The sequence below is a fragment of the Copidosoma floridanum genome, unplaced genomic scaffold (assembly GCF_036245765.1).
Source record: "Copidosoma floridanum isolate Cflo_tuat_1 unplaced genomic scaffold, Cflo_Japanese_pri ptg000029l, whole genome shotgun sequence".
NCBI classification, from domain to species: domain Eukaryota; kingdom Metazoa; phylum Arthropoda; class Insecta; order Hymenoptera; family Encyrtidae; genus Copidosoma; species Copidosoma floridanum.
In genome coordinates, this window is record NW_028321906.1 from 3709881 (window position 1) to 3726187 (window position 16307).

The following is a 16307-nucleotide window of genomic DNA, read 5'->3' on the forward strand; positions in this document are numbered from 1 at the left end:
CATCAACCGTTACACTGATAATATGGTTTTCTTGGTAATCCTCTTGGGAAATTTTTTTGTCAGTGTGTGAACGCCTGTATAAACTTAAAGTAAAGACATTAAGGGCTTTTTATGATTGTAGCCAGACTTTGCATTTTTTCCTTCATTAGTTATACAAATATTAAAATTTTGATTCTTAATATGGGGGTAAAATTCTCTATAATTAAACAGTGGGTTTTGCAAAACTACTTCTAGTAACCCAAGCTGTCTTTTATGTTCTTGATCTTGTGTAACACATATGGTAATAATCATAAGCATTTGTCCAGTTGTTTTTCCTACATACTGTTTTTTAACTCTATAATACAAAAACATGAATAATTTATTAGAAAAATACTACATTCTTGTACGCTACTGGATAGTACTCATATTTTTATTCCCTATAATTTGTTATTATATGGACGATCATTTTTATGAAAAACCAAAATAAAAGGTATTTTTATACATATACTTTTCAATCACTATCGGCGATCTTATGGCATCAATATGTTCATTATGATTTGCAATATAAAAAATATGTGATAAAAATGTTTAAAAAATTCATATTTATCTAAGTATTAATCTTCTGACAGTGATACAAATTTTGTATTTAAACTGGACCTACCTGGCTATGAGACTACCTATTTTTCCTTCACTTTGCTGTATATTCTGGACCAACGCGAAAAAGTTGGACGTATACAAAAAGGAAATTCATTTTAAGCAATATTTTATACTGTCATATTTCAGTTTCTATCTGACCCCTTGTTTAAGTACTGATTTCGAACATCTACATAGATTTTGATTTAATTTAATTTGCATTGTAAACAAAAAATGTCTAAGGTAACTAAGTAGATCTTGTACTAGGTGATAAATGTCCTGAAACCTGAAAGACACTGTGAATTAGGGCTCAAAGAACTGCTTATAGACTTGCACGTTTGCCCTGGTTAGAGTGTATAAGATGCAAACTCAACTTTTACTACTGAGGGCCCAGTTTAAGTGTAAAGGTGAAAAACGATCGTTTAATATCAAAAAAATAACTTTTTATACTTATTTAATTATATACAGGCTGTAAAACAACTCGAAATAAATTTTTCTATTCAGGAATTTTAAAGTGGGATGAAATCCTATACAAATGTCAGGTTGTGTCAATTTTAACTAAATTATAGTACATTAGATTGAAAAAAAAGATACAGAAGTAAAATTTTGTTCTTAAAATAACGTATAGTTTCTTCATTTCCTTAAACAATCATTACTAATTTTTTTCATACTACTTTCTAATCAGAGGTTAAAACATGGTGTCATATCGATTAGCAATGCAAACACCTTGCCCATGTCAGTAATAAGTGCATTACACTTCTAACCTGGTTTTAGTAACCTGAAACTTTCAACCAGTTTATCTTTGTCATCTTACCTCCTTCAACATTTATTAAAAATAAATGAATAATGAATTTTTCATATTTTTCTGTATGGTGGGAAAAAAAATTTGTTTGACCCAAACAAATTGTTCGTTCAAGAAGTAAAGACCCCAATTGTTTCGTCTATTAGAAATTTCAATGTTGTCATAACTTGTTGCATGTAAAAATGGTGAATATATGTTTGGGGTGTCCACTAAAGCGTCAGCATTAATATCCAGTCCCACTTGTGACATAGAGTACTTTTTCACGACATGCATTAATGGTATCACTTGGTTTAAATTTGGAAAAAATTGAGTGGTTTGATGAAATGTCATTTAAATTGTCCTTGATTTTTTCGTACAAGAAAAAACAATGTTTTTGAAGGAAGGAATATCAAGTTAATTTTAAAGCTAAGAAATATCAATTTATAGCATCTATCAGAATTGCAACAAATATATGTTGTAAATAAATTTAGTGTGAAATCCAACCTTTTTTAATTGGATTTTAATAATATCATGAGTTAAATTACGTGTTCCACTATCCAGTGAAATTTGAACGTATCATTTTTTGAATATAAATATAAAATTCTCTTTAAGAAACAAAAAAGTTTTGATAAATAATTATAAAACAAACTTGTTTTTTTCGCTACGACAAAATAGACCAGAACTTGAGGAATTTTTATGTGCATCGTCTACCCCCTATGGGTGGTGTGTGTTGATCCTAATATTAACTAGTAACTCCTTTTCCAATGTTTTATTTACTCTACAGATAAATCTATGATCCTGGTCTCATTTTTCTTAACTAATATTTGACATCGAACCCCTTTTACGTTTTTTATTAATCCTAACGCATCCTTAACTAGTAGTGCACCTACCAGACACCCATGTAGCTGACATCGAGGTGGTCTCTGAGGCCAGCAGTAAAGCGTAAGAAGTAATCTAAGCCTAAAATAACTCTGAAAAAAATTTTTAATGGGCAAGTTAACCCTTGACCAAGATTTGAATCAACAGTCTACTAATGCGCCCGAACCTAAGAGAACTTGTATTTCCATCTTGACCAACCGAGCTAAGACTAAAATAAAATACATTATTAAATAAAATACATTATAAAAAAATCGGTTTCTGGCAAAGTGTGACGCAATAGTAGTATTCCTACGAGTTCGAAAAGTCTTTGCTTGCGAACCGAGAGGTTTGCGGCCCGAGCCGAAGGTGAGGTCCGTAACGAGGTTTGTAAAGAAAACTTTTCGAACGAGTATCGGAAAACTGCTTTTTTGCCCGAGGAAGTACCAGCCTCCCAAAACCACCTGAGGGTGGAAAAGTACTTTTCCGTCCGTGGGCACAAACCAAATCTGCAGGGTATGAAGACCAATTACCAAAATTAAAAAGTTAAAATAACTGCTATAATGATTGAGGAGGTTCCGGCAAAAATTAGAAAATGTTAAATAACGCTGAAAAAAAATCAAGTTTTTTTTAAGAACATTATATGTTGAACTTTTTCGATATTTTCTTCCAGACGTATTTTCCAGAAATAAAATCATTCTATTCTATGAGTTTACGTATACTCTTATAGATTTTAGTTTCTAATTTGTATTGAAACTACAATTCCATTGAATTAAAATTTTTAAATAATATTATAAAAAAAATCACACAAAAAACTAAATAATTTTTTTTTTCGAAAACACTCGGTGAGAACTCATAAAATAACAATTAACTGTTAAATAACAAAAATTTTTCAAGGCAGCTGATTATTTATTTGTATAAATTAGTATTAAAAGTTACATAAAATAAGTGAATTTATTCAGTGTTGGTAAATGTACGTCTATCATCAGTTGACTTTTTTGGAATAGGCATCTTGATACACAGTAAAGGTTATAAAACTCAGCAAAATTACCCTGATACAATAGGCGGAAATCTTAATTTATGATAGCATATTGTAGTACGATTATAGCAATTGACAAATACGATTGCCCTGGCTGGTGGAGGAATGCACAACATAATCCGGGTAAGAGAAAGCTTTCTTTAAAATGCAAAAAATCAAGAATTAATTCCGTAGGTAGTAGTAGTAAGTATTGTAATAAGTTGTCACATGTAGTCACATGATTTAACTTTGTAGCATTCACATGGAACCTTAGGATTGATTAAGAGAAAAAAGGAATGTACTCCAGTCAAAGTACTTCCGAATAAAAAATTTTTAAGGATTGCATCCGGGTCGGACCATCTGGTGCTCCTCGACAACACGGGAAAAGTATTTACGTCTGGCTGTGCTGAGCAGGGCCAGCTCGGCAGATTATCAGAAAGAAAAGTTGATCGACATACTGGATTGGAAAAAGACCATCTTCATTCTCAGACCAAGTTATTATTGAAATAAAAAAGAAAATATTTAAAATATTTGGGCTGGCAGCTATGCCACTTTCGCCGAAGCAGAAAATGGTGACTTATATGTTTTTTTGACTAAACAATTACAACCAGATCGGTATGTTAATTTCTATAATAAAATTCTTAGAATAAATGTTTGATATAATTTGAATCACCCATTTTTTACTTAATTTCAGGTCTCAAAGGATGTGAAAAAACTTTATACCTTAAGATTTCGCACATGTTTAGTGGACACAAATGGATTCAAAGTAGCTTGAGGCAGCATTACACTATTACGGTAGATGAGAAGGGACAAGTGTACGTGATTGGAAGCAAAGAAAATGGGATGGTTAGACCTAGGTACTATCTGCGGCGACGCAACTGAACTTAGTGCTGTGCCAATGCTGGATAATGTAAACTGCGTAGACGTAGCTGGTATCGCGTTGTCTACTGCAGTTACTGATATAGGTAACTACTCAGAAGTTTTGACTAATGATAGTGTATATAATAAAAATTAATGTCATAAAATAGACGACGATCAATGATCTTGACAATGCTATTTTAGGAAAACTTCATGTCTGAAAAATGGGTTCAGAGGGACAACTTGGGACTGGGGAAGAAGAAAATGTCTCTAAACTCATTCTAATCAACTCCAAGTATGTAAAAGATCCGGAGGTCTTTAAAGTATCAGGCAAAGGATAACATGATTTCATTTTAGCAAAGAAAATCGATGAAGTACGAGATACTAAGAATTGAGATTCCTGTTAGATTTTTTTTTTTAATTAATTTTACTGCATTGAATAAAAATGCCGGGAGCCTAATTAATTTTTGTAAAAGTGAGTGAATTGTACTACTTTTTGTTAATACATTAAAAACCTGTTATTCTCTAAGTGTTATTTGAAGTAATGTTAGTTTTCATGACTCGAGCTTAAATATTTTTGTCGTGTTTCACGTTGTCTGCTGTACAAGCTATCGTATCGTATGCGTGAACCTAGCGATGGATTTTTTGCAATATTATTATGACGAAATTATAAGTAAATAAATGTGTACGAAAATAAGTTATTCCCATTTATCTAGATTTTATGATTGCTACACTTGTTATAGTTTTGTTTGTTTTTTAAATCGTTTTGTGTTGGAATTCATTATTATAACTGTGTGAATCGTCGTTCAAAAAGGAATAGAAATTACTGAATGAAAATATGGACGTTGATTTCTGAAGTTCTGAATCTTGTTTTTAAGGATTCTGTAGGTAATAGTGTAAGATTTCTATGATATGTGATTAATTACAAAAAGGTGTTGAACTGTATTACGTCGAGTTTGACTGCGTGCAATATAATTGTTTAGAATTTTATTATTTTATTATTTTTGTGTTAATTATATTTGTTTTGAGTGTACTCTTGCACAATTATTTTGGCATATAGAATTTTTCCATGTATAGCTTGTTCAATACTTTCTGTGCACAACACATATAAAGAGATTTCGTATATTCATTAGCTTTTTAACAAAAAAATAATCGTCAATAAAATATAATTAAATCTTGATTGAAAAATTTTTTACCTTTACAAATCTAAAGTCAGTACATAAACAGTATTTAGTTATAATAGTAAAAAAAGTTTAAACAATAACAGTGATAAGCACCGTACGTATCTAAAGAATATTTATGGTATCGCTAGAATCAATCTTTAATAAAGATTAAAACATCCGATTCCTGCAATTTTTTGCTTCAGTTACTTATTGACTCACGAGCGAATGTTCACTGTAGGTAAAAAAGAGACCGTAGTCAAATCGCATTGTATTTGAAGCAATAAAATTGTCATAGTATTATGCATTTATAGTATATACATTCTTTAAAAATATTATGTATATCGGACAGTCCACTTGCAATGTCAAATCGAATTAAAAATCTTTAAATAAATTTAACTGATACATTTCAATTATTGTAAAGAAATATTCATTTATGATGGTACAATGTCCAACCAATTACATCAATATAAAATTATTAAAAAAAAAAAATATTCAACAAAAAAAAATAACAACAGTGATAGCGTACTACTTACAATCAAGTAGTAAAAATAAAAACATTTTTTGTCGCATCTTGTACTGACAACAAAATAATACGTTAATTGTGGTCTCTGTTTTACCTACAGTGAACTTAGGCTCGTGAGTCGTGAGGGGAATTTTTGTTGGGCGCCAGTTTTAGAACTTTATAATTTAATGTTTGTACTAAGAACGAATTTAAGTTACAGTGTTAAAAGGTCCGTTTCCATGCTTGCAAATAAACAGCAAAGCAGTTTTAATTAAATAATTTGCTAATTATTACATTTATTTTATATTACACAAAAATGTACAAAAATATTGTCAAGAAGCAAAATAATCTAGATTAGAGATTAAAATTGCTTGAAAAAAAAAAAAAAAAAAATTATTGTCAAGACCAACACTCTTAAGAAATTCATCTTGGTGTTTTCTTGACTGTTTAAATCATGTCGAGACTCGACTGTTGTCTTATGAAATAGAAGCCAAGACAAGACAGTATTATATGTACTCTTGAGATATTTTATGGGGGTCACTAATTGAGTTTTATTAAACGTAACTTTTTTAAAGATTTTCCGTATGATTTTGATTCGTTTATTCTTTTTTAAAAGACAGCTTATTTTTAACTAAAAGAAATTTTTTAGAAAAAGTATTGATTTATTTAAACGGTTATTTAATATATGAAAGAGTCTACGTTAAGTTTTGGAATTAAATGACTTTTTTTCTGGAAAATACGTTTAGAAAAAACTTTAAAAAAATTCATACGCAAAGATAATGTTTTAGAAAAAGTCGGAATTTTTTTCAGCGTTAACTAACATCTTGTATTTTTTTTCTGAACCTCCTTAAACACTTTCCAATTTTTTAATACAATTTTTTTCGTTTATATCAACAACTTTAAGATCACACGCCGTAGAAAAATTGAAAAAATCCGTATTTTTCTTCTAGGTATCGTCAAAACAATACATTTTTGAGCAAGACACGGGCTCGTAACGCTAATTAAGCCCCTTTGTTATGTCTTAATCTAAGGCATTATTATTTCATACACTGAATTTTGTTGTCTCGTCAGCAAAAAGCATTTCTTGATTATTTAAACATTTTCAGATCGATATTTTTTGACGCGACGTTGTACACAAAATAGACGGTTTCCGAATAACCCATACATATTTATCAAAATACTACAGCACTTACCTGTCCAAAAGTGCCCTGTCCAAGAAACTCGAGGACCTCGTATTCGGTGGTCAACGAGTGGAGCACCTCGTGCTGGACCAGCTGATAAACTCCGTTCTTCGGACGATTTGAGCCAGCTCCGTGGCAATTGTTCTTCTTATTGTTAATGTTGATGACTTCTTTTTTGCTGTTTTTCATGGCACTTGATTTTCCAGGTAAGAACTGGTTACTGTTATGATAATTGTAGCGATGAAATAGAATGGATGGCACAAAACTCTTTCTGGTGTTAACCTTTCACAATTTCAATAGCTAATGAAATAATATGACTTGTACCCACATACTGTAAGCAAATCGTACCAAAAGTGAAATTTTCAACGTCATCGTATTGTTAATTACTCCGTAATTGTAATTTAATTATCTAACGTTGCCAATTTCCATCATGGCGATGTTCAGTGATAACCAGTGATAACACCGTAGTATAGTCATTAAGACAAGCATACGTTAATAGAATATTAATGACTTCTATGGTTGCGTTAAGTCCTCGGTAATTTTTATCTTATGGTCAAGTTGTGTCTCCTTTAATTATATCTTTTAGCCGAATTCTGTCCCAGCCATTAAGTAGATAAATCGATGGCTTGAAAATCGCTACATTGTGAAAGTAAATCAATATTTGTCACTTTTTTTTCACTTTCTTTTAGCAAAATATGTTTAGTGAAATCAAAGGGTACAGTCAAGCTACACGTTTTCGTACTAACGTACAGACAATGGGTATACTACTCAAACTACCCTTATGATCGTCATTTGAAAATTTTTTTTTCCCTTTTAACTTTTTTAGTTAAAGGAAACCTTTTTGGTTTCTGTTATGGCAAAAATACAAATCATTTCGTTTGAACAATCATACATAGTAAAGTACACTTCTTTAACTTTTATACAACTCGACCTTGCTGGTTTGTATTGTCTATACTATATTAAAAAAATTTTTTTTTAACCAAGCATAAGCATCAATTCAAATTTAGGTGAGCTTCTTTGGTTGAGCTTTAAATATGAATCCAATAGAAAAAGTCATTAAGAGAAATTTTCTGTTTAAAATAACGCAATCATGATAACAATAATGTTTTTCCGTTTATAAAGTGAAAATTATTACATTGCACTAATTTGACTTAATTTTCTTGTGCTGATGATCTACGGTACACGAGAGTCTAACAACGACCCTGCGTTAATCAACAATACCGCGGTTACCAAGCTGCAGATTATTATAAATCTTCTTTTATCTGAAAGTCCACATCTTAAGATAAAATTTGAGCCCAGGTGGGTTGAAAATAGTGCAGTTACCCTAAATAATACGTAGTTCAAAATTTTTAATAAATATTATTTTTTCGTAATCCAGCATCGTTTTATTCTAAGACTAAGAGGTTTAGTTACATATATCCTAAATAGTGTTTCGTTAAAAATGAGCCAAGGATTGTGAAAAAGAAATTTTCAAGCTAAAATTAAACATTTATGATAAAAATTCTCATTAGCAGTCAATTAGAAACGAATTAAATTAAATGATAAAGTACCCTAATACGCACTATACAAAAGAAGAAAAATATAATTCGTTAATAGTCGTATAACATTATGATAATAGTTGTAATTGTATCTTGTTATGATTTTATGTTATCGTTGGGGGCTCAGAAAAAATTTTCCATCTTAATGGATTTAAAATATTATTAAAAAACTTATTAATGACACAACATACGTAAATTAAATGACTTTTAATTGGCTGATTTTTTTCACATAACGCATTACATGGGCTCTTTTTCTAATTTTGAGCCATATTCTACAAATAAACATTTTTAAGATTGAATTTTATAATATTTCTCTATATGTTTAAACATTCAATTTTTAAATAAGTTGTACCACTTTTCGTAATGACTGAACAAAATTTTTTGTATTTAGCGACAGAAACTGTATAACATATTACATAGTTTTGGTAGGGTTATTTTATTTCACCGATGGGAGGAGCTCTAGCGCTAGAACTATTATGGGATTTCGGAGCTATATAAAAAAATATGGAATAGATCTTTATTCTATACTCTCTGACTGTATAGTTTTTTAATTATGTAATTCATAGTTGTAGGTTTCAGAGTCATGTCACGAATTTTTATTAAGTGAATTAATTTTATGTTTCTAAGATTTACTCTTGAAGTCCTTCTTATCGACTGTACTCCAGTCCTTGTTATGTATAAGTGTCCTATGTAAGATTTTTCGTTACCGAATTTCGCCGTTATGGGATGATGATGTACCACACGATGTGCGTAATTGTTTGCAGTTAAGGATCAGGAAATTATGGACTATTCAATTTTAGTGTACTTGGCTCTATCATAATTATACAATACATATGCTTATAGAAAATGAGGGGCGGTGGGGGGTTTGTGTGGAATGCCCCTCTGAGTTAACTATATAATATAGGAAGATATATCTATATATATAATTTTTACGTTCTGATAAACAGCTCTCCCTTTTTCTCTCTTTTTCCTTTAGCCATAAAATAATTGGTTCGTAAGAATAAGTGAGTTTGTGAAAATTTTTACTTTCAAAAACAGTGTAAATAATAGTTTAAGTAAAAAGTTTAGGACTTACACGAAGTATACTAAAGTTTGGTATAATGTTTTATACTTTGTGGATTATATAAACCCAAGTCATAGAGATTTGTGATGTCCAAATTGTTGAGTACATACTCGGTATAGATGATTGCATTAAAAGATATCTAAATCTTACTAAGTATTCTAACTATAGGGAGGGGGGGGGTGAAATAGTCTATGGGTTTCTAGATTATATAGGTTCAAAATATAGGCCCAAATATAGGTTTAAAACTTTTAAAATTGGAGCAAAGCACGAAAGCTTAAGGTTAGATTTAGGAGAATTGAATCGACACAGACAAACAAAATAAAAAAACAAAAGGATGGTATTGCCAGACTGCAAACGTTTACTTATGAACATAAAGTCATAAAATCGATAGCGGGTGCGGCGGACTCATTGTAAAATAACATTAAAAAATTTAACTAACATAAAACTTCTTTCATTAAAGTTATTGCTAATTTTAATAGCCTATGACACATTAAAATTTGCAACTAACCTTCTATTAAAATTTGGGATTGAATTGTTCCAAAAATCCTAAGATTTTTGAGAACATACAACAAATGCTTTTCTTTATAAAATCATAAAAATGTTTATTTACAAAAGCCATAAAAAAGTTATACAAATTTAATTATCTAAACATTCTCAACATAAAAAAGAGATTCACACTGGCACTTGTCAGACAAACATTAGCGAAAATTCTAAAATAAATCACAAGTGACTAGTTACTCGAAATGACAATTAACTTGGTTGTCGTGTTCAGACTAGTCAGAAAAATCACAAAATTTATCAATGCAAACGCTTAAAGCTGTTATGTTTGCGATAGCAGGTACCCATGCCATGGCACTCAAGCTTGTCACAGTACCCCGTTACTGTGCACCTCGCTGGCAGCAGCATCTGCCAACTTTCGTCGTTTCGTCGGGATATTCATCAAATTGCACTCGGACTGCATTTTTGTCAACAGACGCTTCCTTTGCGATTGTAAATTGTAGCTAGAACTATAAAAAAATACAAAAAATAACGTGAAAAAACAAACTAAATGTATCATTACAAAAAAAAAAAAAAAATCCTCACTTGTTATGATATAATGGCCGAGGCACCTGCTTTATATCCAGGGTCGTCTGCTGCTGCTGCTGGCGTTGGGTCAGCAGGATTGATGGCTGCGGGCAAAATACCTTCTGTGAGTGGTGGATCCGACGGTTCTTAGGACTGATCTCTTTGTTGTTGTCCGTGAATATCATGCACTTGGTAAATTTAGATACCACCCCATTTTTTGGGGACTTGTTCTCATCGTCGTCATCGCTGCTGAAAATAATAACGGAGGCTGCAGGTGAAGGAGTGTCGTAAATTGTGATCATTTGCTGCCAGCCATACAAGCCCTCGGCTGGATGCTCGTTCTGCTGGTGAAGATGGTGTTTACTCGAGGATAATGAAGATGAAGATGAAGACAACGAGTGATGGTTTTGGTGTGACGTCAAAGATGCCGAGGATTGTATCGGCTGTAACGACGACTGCCATAACAACGACGATGGCAATGGAGACTGAGTCGTTGACAGGGGTGAGTATTGTAGTTCACCCCAGCCACTGTTCCTTGGGGGCATGTTCTCTTTCACGCGCTTCTTCACGGGGTTGAGTTGTTGCTGTTTCTTCTTATGCTCGTGGCATCGGTGCTGCACCTCACTGACAGCAGCAACTGCCAACTTTTGTCGTTTCATTGACTCATTCATCACATTAAACTCCGCCAAAGGACTTTTTTTTTTTAATTGAAAGGAGCAGCCAGACCTACAAAAAAAATAATAAATAAAAAAAAAAAATTGTAAAGTTACATTTAAAAAAGGCATATAAAATGCATCGTTATTAAAAGAAAAAAAAAAAAAACAGAAAATAATGCTTACTTGATATGGTGCTGAGGCTCAGGCATGTACTTCATGGGTCGAGCATGTTGGGTCGTTGACTGATCATGTTGGGTCTGAATTCTGTATACCGCTCTTGATGTCGATTCAGTACTGTAAAACAACAAAAGAATGAAATAAGCGAGATCCTTGTAACATTAACCGATTAAATGTTCAAATAGCTGTGCAGTATATTAACCCTTTTTCCTGGAACTCGTCGTCGTCGTCGCTGCTGATATTAATGACAGACGCCCCAGGTGAAGGCGTGTCGTAAATCATGATCTTCTGCTGTCTGCCATGCAGCCCTTCAACTCGATGATCATTTTGTTGTTGCAGGTGGTGTTCGCTTGATGACAACGAAGATGAGGACAAAGACAATGAGTGATGGTCATGGTGCGATGTCAAGGTAGCCAAAGTTTGTGATGCCAGTATCGACTGCAACGATGGAGTCCACAACTGTTGAATAGCATTGTGCTGGCTAAGTATTTCTTCCCAGGGATGCACGATTGTGGCCATCTGCCTGCCATCATCGGGATAGGGTGTTTGCACCACGTTCTGTGGATTTTCACACCAAAACAAAAGCAGAGCTATGTATTACAATCGAATGTACAAGAATACTGAGTATAGGAGCAGTAGTAGTACTTACCGTCAAAAGCTTCTGCCGATCGGTCACCATCGCCTGCTGCGAAATGATGGAAGGCTGTATCTGTAGTTGCGTCTGTGGGGCCCAGGGAGGCTGGGCCAAAATGACGTGCTTGGTCAGGCTGGGCATGATCTGATAGCCAGGTTGTGGGCATAGAATATCCTGCACCAGTTGTTGCGGGAAGTCGTGGACCCCACTTTGGCCTCCGATCGAGCTGATAGACGAGCTATAATACTGGGTGGTTTGGCAACCATTGTTGGACCTGTACATCTCATAAAGGTCATTGTAGCCAGGCTGCGTAGTTCGGTATTGGAGTACCAGACGCTGCACTTGGTTGTTACCAGTGGTGCTGTTGGACGTCGGCTCGTGGAAGTTTGCCATGACGGATGACAGTGCTGGCTGAGGTGCGGAAGTGGGTTGGTCGTACGGCCAAATGTTTGTCAAGTCACTGGTACGGTTCTTGACGAGGTGGGTCAGGGTGACGGAGGCGGGGTTCAAGGCTTTGTCTGGTGTTGTACGGCACTCCTGGCAAATGAAATGACAATTGTAAATTCAATTTTGCTACGTCAAAAGTGCATTTTGTTCTTGCAAAGAGAAATTATTCGTTCAATTAAATTTTACTACCTGGTCTATCGTGAGCATCCTCTTGAGTAGATCAATAAGCTCTTGGCGATCGGCCTTTTCGGCAAAACATTGGCCTTCTTTATGATCTGTAGTAACGTAACCAATGTCGTCGAGAGAATCAAAGATGTACGTTCTGTTTTCTTTGAAATTAACGCTAGTCTCGGCTTCGTATTCATTGGGAGTTTTGAGACGGCAAAACGAACACGTGCCTAAAACAATGCCAACATATGAAAATCCGAGGTTTAATTAGGAACTATTGTCATAAAAAGCGAGTGGAAAGACGAAAATGCGAATAATGAAAAACACTTACGATCGGCAGTGTCAGTTTTATTTAAAAAGTACATCCCATCTGCATCCCGACAGAAGAACTTGCTTGTTTTGCTAGCATTGTTGAGCATTTCTTCGGTTTGCAGGCCTTGAGTCTGGCTAATGTAGCGAATCTGGTCGTACTCTGAACTACCGGGGTAAAGAGGCCAACCCATGAATAGCTCAGCGACGACGCAGCCGAGCGACCACATGTCAATAGCCTCGGAAAATGGAAGACCAAGTACAATCTCTGGGGCACGGTAGTATCGTGTCTGGACGTAACTATTACAGACGGCCTTGGATATGTGACAGGCCGAGCCGAAGTCGATCACTTTGATACGGTAGGGCTGTCGGATGGGGTCAACCAGCATGATGTTGTCCGGCTTCAAGTCCGTGTGGATCAAACCCAGTTGCTGTAAGATTGGCAGTTATTTTGTTTATTTGTGTTAACTTGTTTTATTTTATTTTTAAATTATTGTGCAACTAGCTCTTACTGGTATACTTGACTGTCATTACGTGAACGTAAATAAAAAAATTTTTTATTTAAAAAAAATTCGAACAAATAGTTCCCGAAACAAAAAGAAAAAAGAAAAAATAAAATTTCTCTTACTTTGAGTTTGCAAAACGCCGTAAGAACCTGCTGGAGAATTGGCCTAATGCACTCGAGTGGCAAAGGTAAGAATCGATGTTGCTCCATAAAGTCATAAAGACTCTGTTCCAGAATCTCAAATACTAAGCAGGGGTGCGATTTGTGCTGAAAGAATTCGTAGGCACGTACGATGTTAAACTGATCCGCATTTTCTTTATTGAGACGTAACAGGTTGGAGATCTGTGGAATTGAAAAAAAATACAATAAGTTTACTTCAAGCCATACTTGTATGTAAGAGTTTATGGTGCATACTCACCTCGATTTGACCCTGCTGAATGTACAATGGATGGTTTTTCAGAATTTTTATGGCCACTTTCTCATTAGTGCCTCTTTTTAAGCATTTGACGACCTACGGAGTTAAAAAAAAGTTAAAGAAGTAGATAATGACAACGGGGTAATTGCATTTTTTAACTTATTTTTTTGGTGGAGGTGGTGAAGGTGATTTGTGGCTGTTTTTTCTTATGTAGAATACACAATACAAGCAACTCTATGACGCATAGGATGTACATACATATATGTATATAAGTCATTCAACGAGAATCGGCATATTTTAAGGGACGAAATGTATACAAACGCTCAAAACGGGTTTTTAATAATAAAAATTTTTTTTTGTATCGTCCGTGACCATGAAAATTAAAAATTTTTTGGAACCTGCGAGATCCGTACTTGAAAAACTTTAACGACGAGTTCTTTTATTTATTGTTTTTTAAATAGGAGCGTTACGGGCTCAAATATAATTTCGTAATTATTAAAAGAAACGAATTTCTTTCCATAAGAATTCCAATTTATTCCTACATTATTATCATCTTCTTGCCATTAACATTTATTAAAGTCAATATCCAAGTCGATAATCCAATATGTGACCATTTTTTCGCTTCTGCCTTTATTTTTAGTACATTTGTAAAATTTTTATGGTACATTACGTCACTAGGGCACAAAGTGCAAACATAAGGGCTCGAAGGACGCAATTGTTGTATGTTAGTGTCCGAGTCGCGTATAATGTTTTTCTTACCACGGGCCAAAAGTGCGACTGCCGCTTTGCGCCCTTGGAATCACTTTGCGCCCAAGGGCAGAAAAGTTTTATGCACCCTCCAGGCCCAACATACTTTTCTGACCTAGGGCCCAAAGTGATTTACTGGGCGCAAAGTGTGCTCACGGGCGCAAAATTGCACGTTGCGCCCTTTGTAAAAAACAATATACGCGACTCGGTCACCCACACCAATCTACAACAAGCGTGCATTGAGAGAAATTTTTTATAAATCTTATAGTAAATGCCCATAAAAATTACCGTTCAGAACGGTAAACGTGGGACTAGGTCGTCACTCCGGACTTTTTACCTAATCTTAACAATTTTTACCATAACGTCCAGTAAAAATTATCGGGCTCCCAACAAAAATTTCCCTCATTTAAGGTTGCGCTCTACGCTACCATCAGGTCGATAAGTTCAATACCTTGAATTAACTGGCGCTCTGTACCGTAATCTGGCCAGTTAAAATAGCAAACGACAGTCAACAGCAATGAAATCTTCACTTTTTTCTCGACTTTCACGTCGTCTGCTGTTTTAACTTGCAGATTACGGAATATATTTGTTGACTTACTGACCTGACGGTAACGTATAGAGCGCAAATTTAAATTACTTGCTGGGGCCGTACCATATAACTATTTTTCTGTACATCGGCCTATGTTATAACATAGGCCCGCAAAGCTAAAAAAAGTTATATGGTACGGATCCTGTTGACGACGATTGCGGAAAACACCCCAAGCGGCGTTACCACCACGACCTATACGTATAACTTTACAGCCTCTGATTTTATCATTCTGGTAAAGAGAGCACGGTGTAAGATGTACTTGAAGTTATGTAAAGTAATTAAAGAAATTACTACCAAGTAATGCCATACGGTCGATATTATTGAACCATATGAATATCTCTATTTTTAGAGGTCAACTTTTAAGTAAAAAATAGATTGTAAACTTGCCGCAAACAGCATAAACCACGTCAACGTTTTATTATCTATATATATATTTAGATGCGGCTGGTTTGTAATTATCTAAGTGACTTTGCTGTAAATAGCAATAGTTATTTGGATCAGCGTTATCTAGCGGTCTTAATTTTTTGGCCAAAAGTGGCTTCTAAAATTCTCAATCAGAGCATTCTGAATTAGAGCTATTTAGTCTATTACAAACCAGCCGCAACTTATGATGAAGCTATAAAATATAAAAATAACAATATGTGTGTTTTAGGCGGCAAGTTAACAATCCATTTTCTACCAAAAAATCGACCTGCTATGTGTTTGTACTTTTGAAGATAAATTTTCAAGCATTAGATAGATTGTTAACTTGCCGCTAAAAACGTACGTATTGTTATTTTTTTATTTAATAGCTTCACTATAAGTTGCGGCTGGTTTATAATTGACTAAATGGCTCTTTCCCTGAATGCTCTGATTAAGAATTTTAGGAGCCACTTTTGACCAAAAAATAAAGACCGCTAGATAGCGCTGATCCAAAATAATTTTTGCTACTTACAGTAAAGTCACTTCATTAATTTTAAACCAGCCGCAAATAATTTCATAAATAGACGATAAATAGTTGACATTTTTTGTGCTACTTGCGGCA

The 16307-nt window shown here is 34.1% G+C and overlaps 2 protein-coding genes across 2 annotated transcripts in view; both read right to left on the reverse strand.

The window, feature by feature from the left end:
- The window catches only part of LOC149373689 (homeodomain-interacting protein kinase 2-like), a 36135-nt gene extending 28976 nt beyond the window's left edge, over window positions 1-7159 (reverse strand). Inside the window, exon 1 of the mRNA XM_089596075.1 lies at window positions 6983-7159. Within this exon, the coding sequence (XP_089452201.1) occupies window positions 6983-7159 (177 nt within the window). The remainder of the gene's footprint in view (window positions 1-6982) is intronic.
- Window positions 7160-11471: 4312 nt separating this feature from the next.
- The window catches only part of LOC149373691 (homeodomain-interacting protein kinase 2-like), a 35372-nt gene continuing 30536 nt past the window's right edge, over window positions 11472-16307 (reverse strand). Inside the window, exons 2-8 of the mRNA XM_089596076.1 lie at window positions 13951-14043; window positions 13656-13874; window positions 13079-13458; window positions 12737-12941; window positions 12119-12640; window positions 11672-12027; window positions 11472-11586 (exon numbers count right to left, since the gene is read on the reverse strand). Of these exons, the coding sequence (XP_089452202.1) occupies window positions 11472-11586; window positions 11672-12027; window positions 12119-12640; window positions 12737-12941; window positions 13079-13458; window positions 13656-13874; window positions 13951-14043 (1890 nt within the window). The remainder of the gene's footprint in view (window positions 11587-11671; window positions 12028-12118; window positions 12641-12736; window positions 12942-13078; window positions 13459-13655; window positions 13875-13950; window positions 14044-16307) is intronic.